The sequence below is a fragment of the Sinohyriopsis cumingii genome, chromosome 1 (assembly GCF_028554795.1).
Source record: "Sinohyriopsis cumingii isolate HCF-2022 chromosome 1, ASM2855479v2, whole genome shotgun sequence".
NCBI lineage: Eukaryota > Metazoa > Mollusca > Bivalvia > Unionida > Unionidae > Sinohyriopsis > Sinohyriopsis cumingii.
Window position 1 is genome coordinate 57,052,805 of NC_142961.1, and position 21,081 is coordinate 57,073,885.

General features: G+C 34.8%; 1 protein-coding gene across 1 annotated transcript in view; it reads right to left on the reverse strand.

The window, feature by feature from the left end:
- Nucleotides 1–21,081, reverse strand: part of LOC149806917 (E3 ubiquitin-protein ligase MIB1-like) — a 201,240-nt gene that overhangs the window by 38,562 nt on the left and 141,597 nt on the right. The window contains exon 14 of the mRNA XM_089959672.1: nt 2,268–2,400. Coding sequence (XP_089815798.1) covers nt 2,268–2,400 — 133 coding nt within the window. The remainder of the gene's footprint in view (nt 1–2,267; nt 2,401–21,081) is intronic.

The window sequence follows — 21,081 nt, forward strand, 5'->3', positions numbered from 1 at the left end:
CATGGGACTTTTTTGTGGCATTGTTTTAATTCTTAGAATATCTCAGACCATGACCTTTTAAGTCCCAAATCAATAGAGGTCTTCCTCATCTTAAATACAAACCATCTACATAGTTTGATCAGTCCAGGAATGAGGTTGGAGAACTTGAGTAGTTTTGGGGAAATTGTTGTTCTTTCATTCAGTTTCCATGACCTTGACCTATGACCTATATGACCTATTGTCCTAAAAATGAATGTGTCTTCCTTTCAAATGCCATCATCCAAAAATGTTTGGTCACAGTAAGTAATAATAAACTTAAGATATTCAGAATCCATTTTTCTACTCAAAGTGACCTTGACTGTTGTCATTATAGAAAGTAAATCAAAAGACATTTTTTTGTAAATATCAAATTAATCTATTTACAAGGATTGGTCAGGGTATCTGGTATACAAATGAAGTTAATGTGTGGAACTTTCTTCCTTCTTTCAATTCCTTTGACCTTGATCTTTCACCTACTGATCCCAAATGTAAGTTTCCTCCTTGTCCCAAAAGCAAGATGCATACCAGGCTTGGTCCAGTACTATAGATGGTGGACAGCTTGAGTTATTGTGCGTAAATGAAATAGGGAAGATAGAGAGATGCATGGAGAGACACAAGGTAGATTGATGGACATCGTTAACATAATACACTCAGCATTATGCAAGGCATTTACAAAAAAGTATCAGCAATGGAACCTAGACATGAATTTTGACAATTAAAAAAAATTAATCCTGCAAAGCAGGCAACAGTAATTAGTGTTGTATAGATGTTCACCCTCAGAACAAATTTAATGACAACTGTTCGTGTTTAGGCTCAAATAAACAGTAACAAAAGAAAGAGCGAAAACAACAAGCTATGAAAAATTCAACAAATAATTTTTTTCCCTGGAAAAATGCTATAAAAAATGAAAAAATAAGAACTTACGGATTTAAGAATCAAATCCAAAAATATTCCGAGAATAATCCATGAATCAAATTGTAGAAGTCCAGGTAATGAAATATTCTAATGATTTCAAGTTCAAGTCCCAACGAAAAAATCAAAAATGGAAGGCGATGATGTATACTTAAGTCAGTATATAGCTGATGTGTACAGTCCTTTGCGAACCACAGAAAATACTATTCCAGTGTTTGAATTCAAATAAAATTTAAATAAATATCTTTGTCCAAGAATTCTGTATGAGCACTCAAATATTTCCAGGAAAAAGAATTATCCTTTAGAATCCAAATATTCTGAATAAAAATTAAAATGTAATTCCCAAACTGGTCACAAACACACAATTTCCAGAGTAAAGAAAAAGCCCCAACTCAAAAAAATCTCTATAAACAAAGGTTATACAGTAACTTGAGATGCAAAACAGATTCCCGGATGAGAGTCACGTGACCACATTCTAGAATGATTTAGAAGGCATCTACAAATCTAATGGCACATAACACAGTACAGCCTCGATTTCACCACCACCATTCACACACCAAAAATGAATAAAAAAAGAGAAGTGAAGTTTTTTACTTGACCCCAAATCAAGGCCAGGAATAGTGTTTCTATTATTAGGTATTCATGAAAAGATTCAGATCAAACTGAATTTTCTGGAAAATATCAAATTCCTAGTAAACAAAATTACCTTACATTGACATGTAATAAAATTAAAAATAAAAAATTTAAAACTTACAAACAATTAAATTAAATCAAATATAAATTAAATCAAATATGCGCAACACAACAGGTGTTGCTGTCATGCAATTATTTGTTGCTTTATTCAAGGAGGACTGACAGACAGATGCACAGACATCCAGATGAATGAAAGGAATCTCACATACTGACCAATCACTGAAGCAGGATTAGAAATATTCAAGTTTCATCAGGTGCAAAAGTTCAAGATAAATGGTGCCAAAATGCAAAAAACTTGCCCACTGATACACACAGTCACAATAACACTGATAACAATTGTCTGAAAAATGATAACCATGTCTTGCTTATGACTTTCAGGTGACAATAATTACAAACTCAATAACAGAAAAACTAAGAATCATACCTGTACTTTGAAATCATTACTTTTAGTGGATTTCATTGTTGTTACAAACAATAAATTTCAAAACTAGACAAAACAACGATCCTTTTGTGGAAACAATAAAACCCTTTAGCCATCCACAAATATAAGCATTGAGAAAATGTCTTGTGTTGCAAAATCATAAAAATGGATACTAATATGCACTAACAAATATTAAGTTGTTTCTTCCCTTTGTATGTCTCACCTGTTGAACCAGAAGCTCTGCCACTTCAACATGGTTGTTGAGGGCAGCCAGGTGTAAAGCTGTGTACCCATCATCCTTTTTTTCATCAACCACCCAGTGGCGTGCCACCTTTGTCAACAAGATCCGCATAGCACTGCAATGAAAGGAGAGAGGTTGGTGAGCTTGTAAATGCATAAGAATACATTGTAAGCTGTTGGTTATTCATAGTTGCAATAGAGTATATGAGGCCAATGTGGGTCAGAGAACGATCAACTGGCTGATATCAGCCTAGAATGATCAACTGGCTGATATCTGCTGGGAATGATCAACTGGCTGATATCTGCCTTGAGTGATCAACTGGCTGATATCTGCCTAGAGTGATCAACTGGCTGATATCTGTCTAGAGTTATCAACTGGCTGATATCTGCCTAGAGTGATCAACTGGCTGATATCCGCCTATAGTGATCAATTGGCTGATATCTGCCTAGAGTGATCAACTGGCTGATATCTGCCTAGATGCCAAATGCAACAGAAGTTGGCCAAGAAACTGGATAGTTGTGTGTGTGTGATTTGAATTTTTAATGTAGTTTTTAAAAAAATTCAGTCATATTGCTATGATGTATGTAGCGTGGCAGTTTTTTGTGACATCTAGCACCAGGGCATCATGCTGCAGACATATAGCATGATATCCCACCCAGTCACATTATCCTGACACCAGGCTGAGCAGTCCTAACAATAACATCTTAATGCTGAGTGCCTAGCACTAAATTAAGCTAACATGGAGAAAAGAATATGAACATTCTGCAAAAAACATTTTCATTTTCTCTGTATAATTTACATTGAAGAATGCTCATTTTTTTTAAAGATGTAATTGTTCAATAAATTGCAGTGAAAAAGTCGAAAATATTTCATATCTTATACTAACTCTCACTTCAAAAATTTATACAACTTTATTTATTTGGTTATTTATAAAAGAAGAAGAAAAAAACAATTGTTTATTTACATATGTTTAGCAAAGGATGAGTTTTTTTAAATGTTTTTTTTAAGGTTAATTTATCAAAGAGTTTCTTACAGATCCTTAAAGTTGATATTCCTGTTTTCTGTTCAGGCTTCTTGAAATATATAGTGATGATAAGTGATGATAAAGACAGCATTGTTTTTTCACAAGGAGTTGTATCATTCATCAGGTAAAGCTGGCAAACAACGATTTTTACTCATCTGACATCACATACCAAAACTCCCCAAACAACTCACCTTAATTTACCACCACAGAAAATGAACAAGCGATAAAATATCATTGTGAGAGCAATGTTCTGGTTAAAATTTTATTTTTCTTACAACATAATTACCTTTCTCATTTCTTTTTCAAGTAAACCTGATTAAACCATTTAAACATTTTTTTAAAGTGAATCATTGATTTACAAATTCCTGATTTATTTTTACATTCATTCAATATATACATAATAGGAAAATGCTCCTTGTCATGTGAGAAGCGGAGAGCAGCAGAATAGGGAAGTAAGAATGTGAAGCACCAAAGGGAGGTAAGAATGGGAAAGGAATGTTTTATTTTCTCCACACTACACATACAATATGCATGCAATACAATATTTAATTTTTCAAGCGAACTTGATCTTTAGTAAATATTCCACTATGTTGGTAAACCAACAGATTATAATTAACCACCTATACCTGTTAAAGCTGGAAAAGTTTTGATGTTTTGTAGGAGTGCACATCACTGGATATATAACAGTGGGTTAGCAAATGGAACCCATCAAGTTTCTGACAGACAAGCTGTTTATATCATTATTTGTACACTAATTCAATATGCACACAATAAGATGGCAGAACATGGACAAAGTCTATCATTACAAGCAGAAGTTTGTTGATGCAAGTGTAACCAGATCCAATGCATGTGTTTGAATTATGGCCATACGTAAAATCCTCCAATACAAAAGTCCACTGAAATTAAGAGACTCATGCTCTACCAACAGAGAAAAATTTCCAGGAATCCAGATAAAGAACTTTTGTTTTCTTTTTTTTTAAAATGCTTTTTAACTGAAAAGCATTTTTAAAAAAAGAAAACAAAAGTTCTTTATCTGGATTCCTGGAAATTTTTCTCTGTTGGTAGAGCATGAGTCTCTTAATTTCAGTGGACTTTAACTGAAACTATCTGTTATTCATGAGAAACTTCAGCATAATAATTTTTGTAACAATTTTATTTACTAACATTTTCATTAACTAATTCAGCCCCAATCCTGCCTGTAGGCATGATGATGCTGTACCCTACTTCCGAGCTCTGTAGAGTGAAGGTCATTTAAGATACACCAAAGTGGGTGGTATTACAAAAAAGCAGACAGACTTAGCTCTACAATGATATCAAATAATCTGGACTTTCTACTTGCTTTACAAAATTCCGTGGGAAAAACATATTTATGAGACCAGATCTTTTTACACCAAAAATTCGTTCATTGTTCGGATCGGATTTTGTGTCCTGATTTTAGACTTTTTGGCCTGTGATCTAAGGCAGGTCCATCTGAACTGCACACATACAGGTGAACCTTTGCAAATGAAAAATGTTTCTAGCACAACAAGGAATCAGTCAAATCAAAAAACTCTTTGAAGCATATGTATTCGGAATGTATTCAGAATTAACCCCAAAACTGCATTTCCTACCCCCATTTCAGGTGACAATGACAAAAATCTCCGGGGCTGAATGAGTTAACATTTTTGTTTGTTTACAAGCAACTAGATATGATAAGTAATTTTTTAGTGAGAACCCTTTTTCACTATGACTATCAATTCACAAGTAGAATAAGTAGTTATATAACAAGATTTTCAAGCTGGTCACAATGCTGGCCATAATGGATGCAAAATCAGCACATTTTTCATTTTCACCAACTAAACATCATATGTTGTTTACTGAAAAAAAACCCCACTGCTACAGCCATGAATTTAGGAATAGTAATCCTAACAGGATTATAAAGAGAGCAGTTATGCCAGCCAAAATGCATCTCAGATCTGCATCATTTTCATTTCGGACCAGCTGGACATGATAAAATAATCATTTGCTGAAAACCCCCTTGTAGTTAATACCATTTGTTTAGGAAACATGCTGATAACAGATTTGGTGGCTATGTTAGCAGTCATACCAGCACCATGTTCATTTAGTACCAAGTGAAAACCCCTTGTTCATATGACCATCCAATCAGAAGAAATAGCAATAATATGACTGTTATCATGGTGGCCATATTGTTTGCCAGACTGGTACTATTTTCATTAAGGAACAATCAGACATAATAAGTCTTTTAGTAATCAACTGTCCAAGGAATGGATTGATGCTCTACTGGGTGAAAAGAATTGCCATGAATTCAAGATAAGACCATTTCTTTCTTTTCAATGTTTAGTGTTGAAACCATTATTACTATTCTTCTGCAATAAATACAATTTTCAAAATAGCTGTTGTGGTACACAAAATTGACACCAGCTTTAAACAATTTTCATCCAAGGCAAAGTATACATAATTACAAGTCTTTTGGTGAAAACCCAATGTCACAATGATCATCCATTCAGGGGACTAGTGACATCAATATCTTTAAAACACTGTGGTAGCCATATTGATTGTACAACTGGAGCTTTTTTAATTTAGGACTTAATTATCATAAGAAGTCTATTGATCAAAACCACAAGCTGATAGAGCCATCCATTTAGAAAGGAGTAGTGGTAATATGTTTTCAAGTTATGACATTCCACTCAGGAGACATAACTTTAAGATTTTCGTAATGGCTGCCATGGGGCCATATCTGGTGTCAGATCAGCACCATTTTCATTTAAGACATCAATAGAAGTCTTCTGTCAGTATAACATTCTTTTCAAGTCAAGTTAAAATAACAAGAAACTTTCATTAGATAAGGCCTTCCAAACTTCTGGCAGGTAATGTACAAAGATCGAAGTTTACCCTTCATGAGGTAAGTATGAGTCAGGTATGTGTATCTTACATTTGACTAACACAATACCTCTGCAACTTTGCATTTTAGGGGCCCAGAGTGGCCGAGTGATCTAAAGTGCTCTCCGTTACAGATCACTGCCATCTCACCTCTGTCTGCGCCAGTTCGAGTCTCGGATTCGTGGGTATGTGAGAAAGCTTGCTGGTAGCTTCTCATGGGTCGGTGGCTCTTTCCAAAGTTTTTCCGGGTTCTTCCTCCACCATTAATACTGGCTGCCATGTATAGCCTATCATGTGCTGAAAAATGGCGTTAAACCCCACAAGAACAACTACTTTGCATTTTGTTTTATCTGTGGGATGTTACTCTCCAATCAAGGGGAGCCTCGAGTGGTCTAAAGCGCTCTCCGTTATGGATCACTGCCATCTCACCTCTGTCTGCGTGGGTTCAAGTCTCGGATTCGGCTAATGTGGGTATGTGAGAAAGCTTGCCAGTAGCTTCTCGTGGGTCGGTGGTTCTTTCCGGGGGGTTTCCTGGGTTCTTCCTCCACCATTAATACTGACCGCCATGTACAGCCTATCGTGTGCTGAAAAATGGCGCTAAACTCTACAACAACAACAACAACCAATCAAGGGTTTGATGTTATGAAGATTATTTGTGGAATTTTCATTCCAAATGTTTTGCCAATCATACCTTAAGTGTTCATTTATAATATCTCAAGTCAGTATATGGGATCTTCCATTCAGAAATGGTGATGGCTTTATCTGCCTTTTCATTACCCTTAATACCAATGTTACTAGGCAGCCAACAGTACAGAATACTTCTTCTAGATAGTATGAGTAAATAATATACTGAATATCTGAGATATTAACAGAGTATAAAATGTACAGTTTTGCAAGGCTTTCAGGGTGGAAAGGGACTCCAAAATTATGATAAATATGTGTTTTTTGTATAGAGATGTTTCAGTGTAATTTGATGATTTAAGCATGACTGTAATTTCTGAGGGAAAAATGAAGCCTTTATCTGGCAAATAACTCAGGATGGCACCATGGCAACCTTGTTCACATCTTTCTAACCATCTGTACACAGGGATGTGAAACAGCAATAATAAGAGGCTCTTATTTACACTGAATACATGCTTGTAAAGAAAAAGAGATCTGTTGAGGGCTTCTTTAATTTTCAACCATCAAATAGTGTGTGTGTGTGCAAAATCCAATGTGATGATTTTGAAACAGAATTTTGCAGAATTTCCTACACTGACTTTTCTGTTGTGAGGAAAATTTGTATGCCAAAAAAATGAAAGAAATTTTGTTTCTGAAATATATTTGTGAAATTTTGTATTTGGACCAAAAGACTACATTCTATGCGGGATGTTACGGATTAGACGATAAAGCCAATTTTGTTTGAGATAAAGTGATGATTTATTTGCACTAACATATAGAGGCTTTCTCAAGGGGAAGTTTTCAATGCACACACACAGTCTGTTCTTGATTGTGTATCTGATCAAGCCTGTATGTTTGATTGACCAGATGATCCATTCAAACCACTGTCAAGCTTTGTAAAACTGTAGCAAGAACCTCCAATCCTTCTTAAATTTTAAGTGCTCATTATGCATCACAAATACAACACCACCTACAAAACAGGATTCCCTCAAAAGAGACTGACACTCTACTGTCAGACAGAATTTAAAGGAATTTAAGATAAGGCTGTTTCTTTTTGTTTAACTGCTGAACACTGAGACCACCTCTGATATTCCTGAGTGATAAGATTTTCAAATTAGCCCCTGTGGTTGCCTTATTGAAAATAAGATCTGCATCATTTTCCTTTGGAACAAACTAGAAAACATTAAAGACTTTTGGTGAAAACCATATGTTGATATGACAACTCAATTAAGGAGAATTAATGACAAGATTTTCAATATGATCATTGAAGCAGCCATAATTGAAGTCAGATCAACACTATTTTCTTTCAGGACCAAATAGATATCTTTATCACCATGCCAATACAACTTTCCATTTATGAGCAGTAACATCAAGATTTTCAGATGGCCATACTGAATGTCAGATCAACACCATTTTCATAGTCTTCTTATGAAAACACAAAGTTGCTACAACTTTTTTTCTAAAAGAGGAGATATTTTCAAGGTAGATATTGTGGTGGCAATATCTGATATCAGATTGGCAAATTTTTTTATATAATACAAACTAGACTGCCTAAGAAGTCATCCAGTGAAAATCCATGCTAACAGAACATTTTATTCAGATGTAGTCTAAGCACCACCATTTTCATTTAGGATCAATTAGACCTTTTGATGAACTCATGACATCCTGCATCTAGGCCAACTGCCTATGGTAATATGGTTAAGTCCTCTATGGCACAACTGCCTATGGTAATATGGTTAAGTCCTCTATGGCACAACTGCCTATGGTAATATGGTTAAGTCCTCTATGGCACAACTGCCTATGGTAATATGGTTAAGTCCTCTATGGCACAACTGCCTATGGTAATATGGTTAAGTCCTCTATGGCACAACTGCCTATGGTAATATGGTTAAGTCCTCTATGGCACAACTGCCTATGGTAATATGGTTAAGTCCTCTATGGCACAACTGCCTATGGTAATATGGTTATGTCCTCTATGGCACAACTGCCTATGGTAATATGGTTAAGTTCTCTATGGTACAACTGTCTATTGTAATACTCCACTTTTCAGCTACTATGGAATAAACTGTGGAAATCATCTGGTGCAAAAAAAGCTGATATTAAGCAATTATGGTGGGAAGTATTTGTTTGTCTTCTTTGATTCTTAAATTACTGAAAAGCTCATGGACAAAAACTGTGCTGAGAGAAGAGGGAGCTATTCATAATATTTGCATATTAGCATCCAATAAAAACTACGTGCCTGCCATAACAGATCAAAGATTATAAATTCATTATCTCTGGCTTCTGAGTGCAACATAGCAGTTAAAATATTGTATAATCATTTCTATGATAATCCCTTTTAACACTGGATAATTGTGAATCACATCTGCTTGTACAAGATGTATAAACATGGCCTCCAATTCGTCTCATTCACGGCACAATACTATGACAAGAAAACCATGCAAAAGCTGGATTCAAAATGCAGATGAAACATTTCACTGTCCACTAAAACAGACCTTTTTCTTTACATATACAATGTACCAAAAATAAGAAAATCTAATGTCAAGATTTAGTATGAATATTTGCTGTGAAATAAAGCGTGAGAAAGTATATGTAACACATCAGTTCCTTGATAACTTGTGCCTGAATAAACTCGCATGCCAACATATTATGCAGGGCAGGCATAGATTCCATTTGTTAAACTACAATACTTGGTCACCATCTCTTGAATGTGAAGAAAATTATGAACAAATAAACGAAACCTTGATATATTATTTGTTTTATCTGTGAAAATGGTGGTTAGTACGAGGAAAGCTGAATCAACATCATGAAATTCTCAACTTAAAATAAAAAGTCATATATTTTGTTATATTTTCTTTCCAAAACAACATTCTCAATACACTGTAAAAAAACAATATTCAACAAAATTTTTGATCAATGAAAATGTCACTAATCCTTACTTGGGACAACATTTGAATAAATGAATACCAATTAGATGAGTTTTGTCTTCAAGTAAAATGTGTGTATTACTTCTATCTTTTAATTGGGTTTCAGTGTAATCATCATAAATTCATTATGCCCTCTTGTTTTCAATTATAAAAATACCAACCTACCATCACAGTTATGTCTGCAAGCATTTTTGTGTGAATATAATTAAGTACCATGTGTTGATCTTTGACCTGCAGAAGTACTTGCCACATTCTTAAAATCAATTAAAAGTAGAACTGCTTTGTATTATCATTTTTTAATTATGTCTTTTGCATCAAATCAAATGAAGAGGGTATAATAAAAATAATACAAAGCTGAAGGTCAAGCAAATCCTACCTGCATAAGAGCTACAAGTGTGTCAGATCAACTCATTTCAATTGAACACTCAAACAAATGGTCTGTCAGAAATATTATCATGTAAGTAATACAATTACAATACTGTAAATTAGCCTACTCATTCACAACTGTGATTAAAGATAGCAAGGCAACCAAGTGAAATGAGTACATATACTAGGTGAATAAAAAGCTTTGTCACAGATCTGGTTTATTATCAGTTTGTAGTGAACTTAGAATTCCTGAATTGGCACTAAAAGATTTCATCAAGGATGAGAAGCTTCATTATTACTTGCAGTGTCATTGAGGCATCAATATTTTACAAACACAAATTGTATTAAAAAAAATAAGTGTTTTGGCATTGTTTCAATAAATAAATGACCCTAGTTTGGACAACAATGATCCTTGTTTTATGTGAATCAACAAAAAGTGGTGATGAAATATACAATGTTTTTGCATACACATGATGGATGTATGAACCTCAATGAGTCATGCTGTTAATGACCTTTTAGAAGCTGGATATCTTTATCTTGAAAATCATGGTAATTTATACCCTCCCTCAACAAATAACTTAATCAGAAAAGCTATTTATTACAATTATTCCAAACATGGTTGTAAAATGAAAATTCATCCATTACACAGCCCCCTTACTCCTCTGGGTTCTCTTGATGTCCAGTTGGAATGCATCCCCTTATTTTTTTTTCTTGAGTTCATCTGTATCTCACACCCTTGTCTACAGTACTATGTTTTAGGACCCCACTGTGTGTGACCCAATGAGTGAGAGGTGTGTATATAATGTAAGTAACCTTCTAAACATAATAAGTAAAATTTAACTTCACAGCAAATATCAGCATAAAATTTTCACATTTAGTTTATTTTTATGAGGCAAAAAGAAAAGTATTAACAGACTGAATCACATTCTTAGGTTTTCTTACTTTATGTATAAAAAGTGATACGTGTTTTAGTTGGACAACTAAATGTTTCATCAACATTATTGATCCCCCTCACAATTTTCTCCTAGTTTTGTATGAGATAAAGGTGACTGTTATAAAGGTATATGGATATATATCACATGATCAAAAATGTATGCATTTTCTTTTGCAATCAGTTTTTAATTGAATTCAATATATATCAGGGGAGATAACTCATGCTAACCAAGAACATACCATCAGTAAGTTTATCACAACTTACGATGTAAATTAAACAGCTGACCTATTATATTTATCCAATAAATTGGTTTATTGGAACTAAGTAAGTTTTTCTTCAGAGTGTTTTCTTTTCTCCTTTTTAAATTAATGGAGTGTTTTCTTTTTCCTTTTTAAATCAATGGGTTAATGTATTCATGAAGGGATCAGAGGCTCTTGTTTCAATATTCACAAATACAATTGAAAATGAGTTATTAACAATGGGTGCACTGCAAAGTGTCCCACTTATTACAGTTTGCTTGGCAGGCAGAAGAATATGTGCTGGGAAATCAATGGTTATTCAGGGGCCTTAACTCATCTAAATGATGATGCAGAATGTTGGAAATCCAACTCATTCTTGTCACATATAATGAATGATGAATAAAAAATATGGATGGAATCCAACATTCCTCCATATAAACACTGCTTGCCAAATCTGACTGAAATTCAACAAACCTTTGTAAAGTAATATGGAGACCTAACTCCTGTAACTGATAATAAAGAAGGGTGGAATTCAAATTCATTGAAAACCTCATTAAAAAAAAAGCTGCATGCCAAATATTTAGTAGAAATCAAATAAACCTTGTTAAATTCATGAATATTAACAAAAGTCAGGAGGGCTGAGAATCAGGTGGAATAGCCCTTGTGAATGATGTTATACACACTTAAAATCCAAATCATTCAAAGCTGTATCAATATAATATTGAAATTAAAGTTAAGTTGCATAAATAAAAGTAAAGTGGATGGACAATCTGGGGGTAAAATTCCTGTATATGATGTCACCAAATATGATTTCATCTACATAAATCTGAATGCCAAAGTTTTACTGAAATATAGTAATGTTAAGCTGCAGAAATGAAAGTCACGTTGCCAGCCAATCATGAAGGTCTACGCTTGTAAATGATGTCATGGAAAGCTGAAATTCAAACTCATTCCAGTGTCTGTCATTACAAACAAGCAAGCAACATTTCGTTGAAACCAGCATACCTTGGTAAAGTTAATTTCCTGTAATTATAAGAGAAGACTGAGAACAGAATTCTTTAGAGTCATCAATGGAAATGGATGAAAATGATTAATAACCTTCATAACCAATGACAAAATACTGAAATATCTGCAAAATTTACAAGTGATAAAATCCACAGGTGCTGACTTAATTGGACGTAGACTATTAAGGTCAACAGCAGCTTTTCATTTCTGAAAGCATAACATTATATGGAAGGAGGCCAAAAGTGAAACTTTTCCATAAATTTGGCTCCTGTGATGAAATAAACAGTTTCAAGCCCACCTTAATCCTTCCCATTTCATCAAAAATTCTCAAAAAAAAAACATTTTCATAACTCCCTCATGATTTATTTTTGATAAACATAATCTGCTGTATCATAAACAATCATACTTTTGCCCAAATCAATCATCTGAAACTGCTCTCACAAATACATTTGTAAAATAGCTCAATGCTTTAGATCATAATGGAGAACTAGTGGGTGGGAGTTGTGCTGGTTGATTTTAGGACAGCTTTCGATCTAGATGATCATGACATTTTACTTTAAAAATTAAAACTTTACAAGCTCAACAACAACTCTTTAAATTGGTTTAAGTTGTATTTGAAAGGAAGAAAATAAAAAGCTGACATAAACAGTGTCATTTCAAACAAAAAAACTTGTAACGTGGAATACCTCCAGGATCTAGTTTATGGTCACTACTATTATGATTATAAATTATCTTAATTTGCATACGGTAAATACTGATACTGATGACGCCACTTACATGATATTAACTCATCTAAAACTACCACTGAAAGAAACTTACATAATGCTCTTCTAAAACTCTCTATATGGTGTAAAAATAATGGAATGGTCATTCATGTAGACAAAACCAAAGTGATGCTGATAGCCACTCAACAAAGACATAAAAAATTTAAGATAAATATCCTCCACATCCATTTTAATGACATGGAACTGAAAAATGTTATGCAAAATAAACTTTTTGGTGTTCATGCAAGTTGATGACAATATGTTATGGTCAGAGCATATCAGTAATGTTACTAAAAAATGGCTAAGAAAACAAGATTATCTGGTACTATAAAAAATTAAAGAACTTCTAACCTTAAACCACAGGATAATGTTTTTCAAAAGTTATATTTCAACCTCATCTTGGACTAATGCAACATCATGTGGGGTAATGCTTCTACAATGTATTTGTTAAAAGTCGACTTCAAAATTGAGCCACCAGAATTATCCAACAGAGTTGATAATATCCATGAATGTATGAAGGGGTTGAAGATCATGACTGTCTATGAAAGACTATGTTTAGGAAAGGCTAAATTTAACTTATATATATAAAGTTTCTAATAGTTCTATGACCAACTATATAAATAACATGTTCAGTATAAGCACAAATAATATCAATATTGTAGTCTATCGAATAACATACTCCTTCTAAAACCCAACACTATAAAAATAGTGTGGGGTTCTCAGGTCCAATCAATGAGAACTGTCTACCCAAAGATATTAAAGAAACATCATCAGTGCCTTTGTTTCATCACAGATGTCTGACATGGATGCTAACCAGGTAATAACTGGTTATGGCCAACTTTATGGTATATTTGTATATGTATATATTATTTCCAATGTCTCTGGAATTTCACTTATTTTTGTGCATGTATGTGTGTGTGAAAAAGTTTTCATACATGCCCATTGGTGTACAAATAGCTCTGTGTGCTGAATCCATACTTGGTTGCTCGTATGTACATCAATCCATTATACCAGGGGTTGGCAACCTATTTTACTTAGTGTGCCACTTTTTCCAGATTAATTACAAAATGAATGAGCAGGTGCCACCAGTAACAGAGCAACACTGTTAAAACCGAGATTTTTGGCTGCCCTACTCTTAATGTACCACTTTGTAGTTTGCATGCTGTAGATTGAAAACCCCTGCATTATACCTTTTTTGTATGATGTTTGTTTCCCAGCTAAATTTTATATATTTGCCTGTACAAACGTAGATAATTGAGGGCCACAATGGAGATTAATTTTTGTACTAATTGTGACATCATCATAAAATAAAGACTTTACAATAATAATCATTATTATTATTAATATTATTATTATCATTATTATTATTATTATTACTACTACTACATCGACTACTTCTACATTGTTCCACAGATAGTGAGGCTCTAAAAAATACACTTGCAAATTTCCCAATGCATCCTACTGCAGGTGTGAATGTGTGTAATGTAATACAAGAATTTTTTTTATACAAATGTTGACAGAGAATGGGTCAATTGTTTAGTTACCCTGAACAGCTGAATAAAAATTTCATGATCTTCTCACAAATACTACAATAATATATATTTTTCTCTTCTACACCAGCAAATTATTTCAGCACAAAAAAGACAGTCATTGGAACCAGGATGGGATTTTTTCAAGAGCAACAGTATGAGGAATCGACTCATCAGCTTTTTTCTGCAGACTGATATCTGTAATGTGTGGGCAGACAAAGGCTTGCATATCATATAAAAATGTCAAGGTAAAAAAATGCAAAAAAGTTTTGGAAGTATACCTTTCCAAATAAATTATTAAAAAAACGCCCACAAAAGGCAAAAATGTCAAAATTCTACTAAATAAAACATAAGGGTAAAACAAGAAATGATAACATTCTTAAAATATGTGTTCAAAATTTATTATACAAAACAATTTTCCTTTAGAAAATGTATGACTGTTGCTGGTGGTACATAACTAAAACTGAATATCACTGGTGGTACATATATGAAAATCATTTTAGGTAAGACTGTATCAAAATACTTTTCTCTCATTGGGTAGAAATGATAAATTTTGCAGATCATTCAGAATTTTGTTAAGTTTTTTCCCACTGAAAAACCAGGTGATTGCTCTCTTTGTACACATGTATATACATGTAGTAGTGTTTTACAGCATCTAAGCAGCAAAGTGACTATCTAGTGCTGACAAAATGTTCCATTACAGAAATTTAAAAATGAACCACACAACACGTCATGAAGAAAATCCTTCCAAAAAAATGTAAATTTAAGGAAACAAGATAAAATATAAAACATAATGTTATAATTTTGTTAAATTTATAGATAAAATTCTTAAAACAAGACTAGTGTTTACTGCATTTCCTTAAAAAAATCAAAGGTTTTGCTTATCAACCAAACAATGGGTTAAAAGAGAGAGATGGGCTTATCACCAAACATGTGGGTAAAAGAGAGATGGGCTTATCACCAAGCATGGGGTTAAATTAGAGGGATGGGCTTATCACCAAGCATGGGGTAAAAGTGAGGGATGGATTTATTACCAAGCATGGGGTTAAATGAGACAGATGGGCTTATCACCATGCATGGGGTAAAAGAGAGGGATGAGCTTATCACCAACAATATGGGTAAAAGAGATATGGGCTTATCACCAAGCATGGGGTTAAATGAGACAGATGGGCTTATCACCAAGCATGGGGTAAAAGTGAGGGATGGGTTTATCACCAAGCATGGGGTTAAATGAGAGAGATGGGCTTATCACCAAGCACAGGGTACAAGAGAGATGGTCTTATCACCAAGCATGGGGTTAAATGAGAGAGATGGGCTTATCACCAAGCACAGGGTACAAGAGAGATGGTCTTATCACCAAGCATGGGGTTAAATGAGACAGATGGGCTTATCAGCAAACATAAGGTAAAAGTAAGGGATGGGCCTATTAACAAGCATGGGGGTATGTGTGTGTGTGTGATTTAGATTTTTAACATAGTGTTAACAACTTTTCAGTCATATTGCTACGATGTCTGCAGTGTGACAGTTTATAGTGATGTCTAGCACTGGGGCATCATGCCGCAAACATGTAGCATCATGCCCCACCCAGTCACATTATCCTGACACCAGGCCGACCAGTCCTAACACTAACCTCTTAATGCTGAGTGCCTAGTGAGGCAGCTGTTAGTACCATTATTTATATCTTTGGCATGACTTGGCCAGGGTTCAAACCTGTGACCTCCCGAATCCAAGGTGGTTGCTCTAACCACTAGGCCACCAGAGCGGTCCAAGCATGGGGGTAAAAGTGAGGGATAGGTTTATTAACACGCATGATGGTAAAGTGAGGGATGGGCTTATTAACAAACATGGGGTTATCAAACTTATGTTGAATACTTCATGTGTAAATGAATCAAAGCTGAAGAAACAGTACATAATGAGAAGATACTGCCACAGCTAATATAACAGGTGCCAAACTATCTGAAATCTTATCTTGGCTATAGGCTGATGGATGATTTCAAAGACAACACAGAAAGTGAAAGGGGAGTGCCTACATGATTATTTTATGCAGTGGCAGATGGCAGTCTTGAATTTTATAACATTTAAGAAAACAAGAACCCAAAGAGTAGAAATGAGATTCCTCTGACTAACTGTTATATAACATCACCTCAACTGCAATTATTACTAATGTATCATAAGGAGATATGAATATTGCAAAATGACAATATTTTAGTGTCATTAAATCTGTGTGTGTTTGTGTGTGTGTGTGTGTGTGTGTGTGTGATTTGGACTTTTAACGTAGCTTTAACAATTTTTCAGTCATATTGCTACAATGTCTGCAGTGTGACATTGTTTTATAGTGTTATCTAGCACTGGAGCATCATGCCACAGACATGTAGCATGATGTCCCACCCAGTCACATTATCCTGACACAAGGTCGACCAGTCCTAACACTAACCTCTTAATGCTGAGCACCAAGCGAGGCAGCTGTTAGTACCATTTTTCTAAGTCTTTGGTATAACTCGGTCTGGGATCGAACTCACGACCTCCTGCATCCAGGCGGATGCTCTAGCCACAAGGCCACCGGAGCAGTGTCATTAAATCTGAGCATCATGTTGGCAACATAAGCATTAATGGTGAGTCCCAATCTGCCCAGGTTGTCTACCATTGTGGTATGTCCCCTGGCAAGTCCCTTTACTCCAACTGCCTTTGAACTAAATAACCTAGTTTGAGTCACTGTGCCATAAAACACCAAACCAATCCAAACAATGTTTTATGGTCATGGTTTTACACTATCTAATGCAACGTGCACTCGGAAGTGAAGGCATCTAAACAGGAATGCAACTGACTATGATTGCATTATTCAAACAAAAGATGATTATCAAACTGTAGATGCATATAACCCGAATCACTCTTGCAAGGAATGTTAAGATAAAATTAATTACAGACAAAACATCAATCAAACTGTAGAGACATATAACCCGAACCACTCTTGTGAGTAAGGAATGTTAAGATAAAATTACAGACAAAACATTAATCACAGTATTTCTTTAAAAAAATACAAACACAATTTCACCAATTAACATGCTCTCAATTAGCAAAATACAAAAGCTGCTATGAGCTACATATCATCTCTGAAACATCCGTCTGGTTTCTGTAGTAAAATGCATTCTAATATTTTGTCATAAATTTGAATGAAAATTAGTTTACTGGCTTGATCCACTAAGATGTAATCGTAGTTGCTTGTTAAATTTTTTGCAATTTTACAGTATGTACAGTATATGGCTAATGGTTGTTGTTGTTGTGGGGTTTAACGTCATTTTTCAGCACACGATGGGCTATAGATGGCAGCCAGTATTAATGGTGGAGGAAAACCCTGGGAAAACACAGGAAAGAACCACTGACCCACGAGAGGCTACTGGCAAGCTTTCTCAGATACCCACATTGGCCGAATCTGAGACTTGAATCGGCGCAGACAGAGGTGAGATGGTAGTGATCCGTAACAGAGAGTGCTTTAGACCAGTCGGCCACTCAGGGCCCCATGGTTAATGGGAAAAGAGAAGTAAGCTATTATTATATTCAATAGGACAGATACCTAGAAATGTTTCCACACACCACAGATTCCAATATAATGCATTAAGGGGGCAAATTTCAAAGTCAAACAGGAGTCATCAATTTAGATAAACTTTATATTCTCAACATAAAGCCTCATACCAAATTTTGATTTCACTGCACAATGCCTTTCCAAATTTATACAGCAGAAATGGAGTTGGTGGACAAAGACTGAAACCAAACAGGTACCACAGCTCCATAAAACTTTGCTGGAAAACTGTGAAAATAAAACCTGACCAAGATGTTTTAATGTAAGGCCTCATTCCAAATTTTATTTAAATTCAAGAGGTAATGTAAAGGATACTGACCATGAATGAAACTGAACTGAGAAGTTCTAAGCTAAACAACTGCTATGGTGGCATAAACTTATGCTGAATTAAACAGTGAAAACTGAATTTGAACTAGATCTTATAAATGTAAGGGACCATACCAAATATAATTTAAATGCATAAAGACCTTCAAAAGTCATGGTGCACCAACAACAGTCCTTTGTGACATGAGTAACACTGCCCCTTCCAAAACTGTTGAGAACCTCAAACAACCATGTTATTTGGACAGTCAATGGCAAACCAGCATGGGAAATAAGGGAATTTGCAGAATTTGGAAAACTGTTTTAACACTAGGAAATGAGTATCACAAATTCCAAAGAAAATTTATAACTTCTTAAAATATATATGCATTATTACTATTATTATTATTATTATATAATGTTATTTCTCAACACAAGTGTCAATAATCTTAAGTTTTTTAACCTCAAAATAAAATAAGCCTTTCATTTATGTCTTGTATTTTTAAAGAAAAAATGCAAAACATAGTGATCCTGCTGTTGTCATCAACAGCAACTCAGTATTAAAGTTTTTGTGCAAGTCAATGTTAACATATCTGTATAAGTCAATGATAGAGTTTTTATATGGAAGTCAATGTCAAAGTTATAATACAAGCTAATGCTGAAGTTATGTAAGTCAATGTTAATGTTTTTGTTGGAGCCAAAAAAACATCAAGGCAAAATTTTCCAAAGAATCCTTGTAGCCAACAGTCATGAATGTCCTTGCATTTAGCATCAGATAATGCAAAATGTAAGGCTACATTATTTTTATTTTCTGGGGGCACCAGACACATGCCCCCCCCCCCTTTTTAAAAAAAATATATTAAGTATTTTAAGTTTGTGTGTTTCCCCCTCAGATATGTTGTATGTTCTATTTATAAAGAATTTTGTATCAAAAATTTTAATTTTAGTTTTTGATGGGGTATTTATTTTTCCCTAGTGTTATCTAAAGGGTTGTTCGTCCGAGCCTGGTTTTATTCACCTTGCTCGAAGTCCCTTCCCTTGTAATTTTTCAGTAACGATTTGCAGGCTCCAAATGTAGAATAGGCCTCTGTGCTTTCCTGCCTGTCATAAGAGGTGAGCAATGTAAGCAGGAGCCACTATGCTCAGTGGTTGTGTGCCACTTCCAACTGAAAGGTGTGGATTCAAAATACACTACTGGATCAGCTACTGTGGTGTGTCCTTGGGCAAGACACTTAACTCCAAATGCCTTGGCATGAAGGTGGCAGGGTCCAGTTTCATAAATTGACCCCTGGCAAATTTCTTTACTTGAGGCTATGATGCCACTTTTTCAGCTATTATTTGTTACTATTTAAAGATATGGATATTTGTGAACTAGATGTTTCGGGCTTGTGCTGTACTTGAAATTGATGTCAGGCATGTACACCTTCCATAGATACTCTGCAGTACGTTGATAGTGAAATACCAATAGTTGGCTAGGAAGAAGAGCTAGCCTCCCATAGCAGTTAACACATGGGTTTAAGGCAAGCAGAATATCTCAAAAATGGCTTTCAGTTGCATCAGCCTATTTAGTACACAATGTTTTGCAGAATTGTCATTTAGGAATAGGGCTTGTGCTTGTACTGTGAGCATCACATGATGTCAAAAATGACCTTCGGACATGAAAATTGCAAGTAGAAATTTGGGGTTGGGGTGCATAAACTTCTGAATGAACTGCCATTGACTTCTTTTATCAACTGAATAATATTCTTATGCTTTGTTTTAATATAAGTAACCAAAAATACGGACCTTTTTGACTTTACTTGTGTATTTGAATTTTTTGAATTTTTATACTAGGTCACTGATTGCAGCATTAAATTTGTACATAAAAACTGGTCCCTGCCCCCTAAATACATCGTATTGATGTGCCATACAAAACCCAACTAAACCAAATCAAACCTATATCTCAGTATAACAGGCTAAAAGAAGAAAAAAAATTGGTTTACGGTTGCTTAAATATTGCCGGAAACATGGAAAGTTAAATGGAGCTAATTAGCATAGTGCATAGGTTTCTTTCAATATATGGAGCATGACTGTACATTAGCTCAAGTACATGCCTGTAATGATGTGATCTGAAAAAGAGGAAGGAAGAAGCAGTGATAAGCTGGAGGGGGGTGCTATGTGAGCATGGGCTACAATGATATAAGGAGTTTGATGGCCTCAAAAAAGCCAGTTACCATAGTAACCTAGCTAGATGTGGCCTGTAATCATCTGTTGCTACATTTGCTTAGGATTGAGATATTGAGATATGTTTTATGCAGAGATTAATCACTCTGTACCATATCTGCAAATACAGCAAAGCTTATGCTTCTAAAAATCTACTTAAAAAAAAAATCAAACTTGAGAAAAGCATGCAGTATTTAAATGGCTGGCGCCAACACATTCAATACATAACTACTGTCATTGCTAATGTGAAAGTCCTTTGGCCTGTGTGGCAATTTGTTCCCCTTGCTGCCTGCCAGAATCTGGATCATCATCGTTCTTGTCTGAGTCAGCAAAATAATCAAAGAACTGTTTATTAAAATTGTATCAAAATTAGTCAGAATTATTGAGCC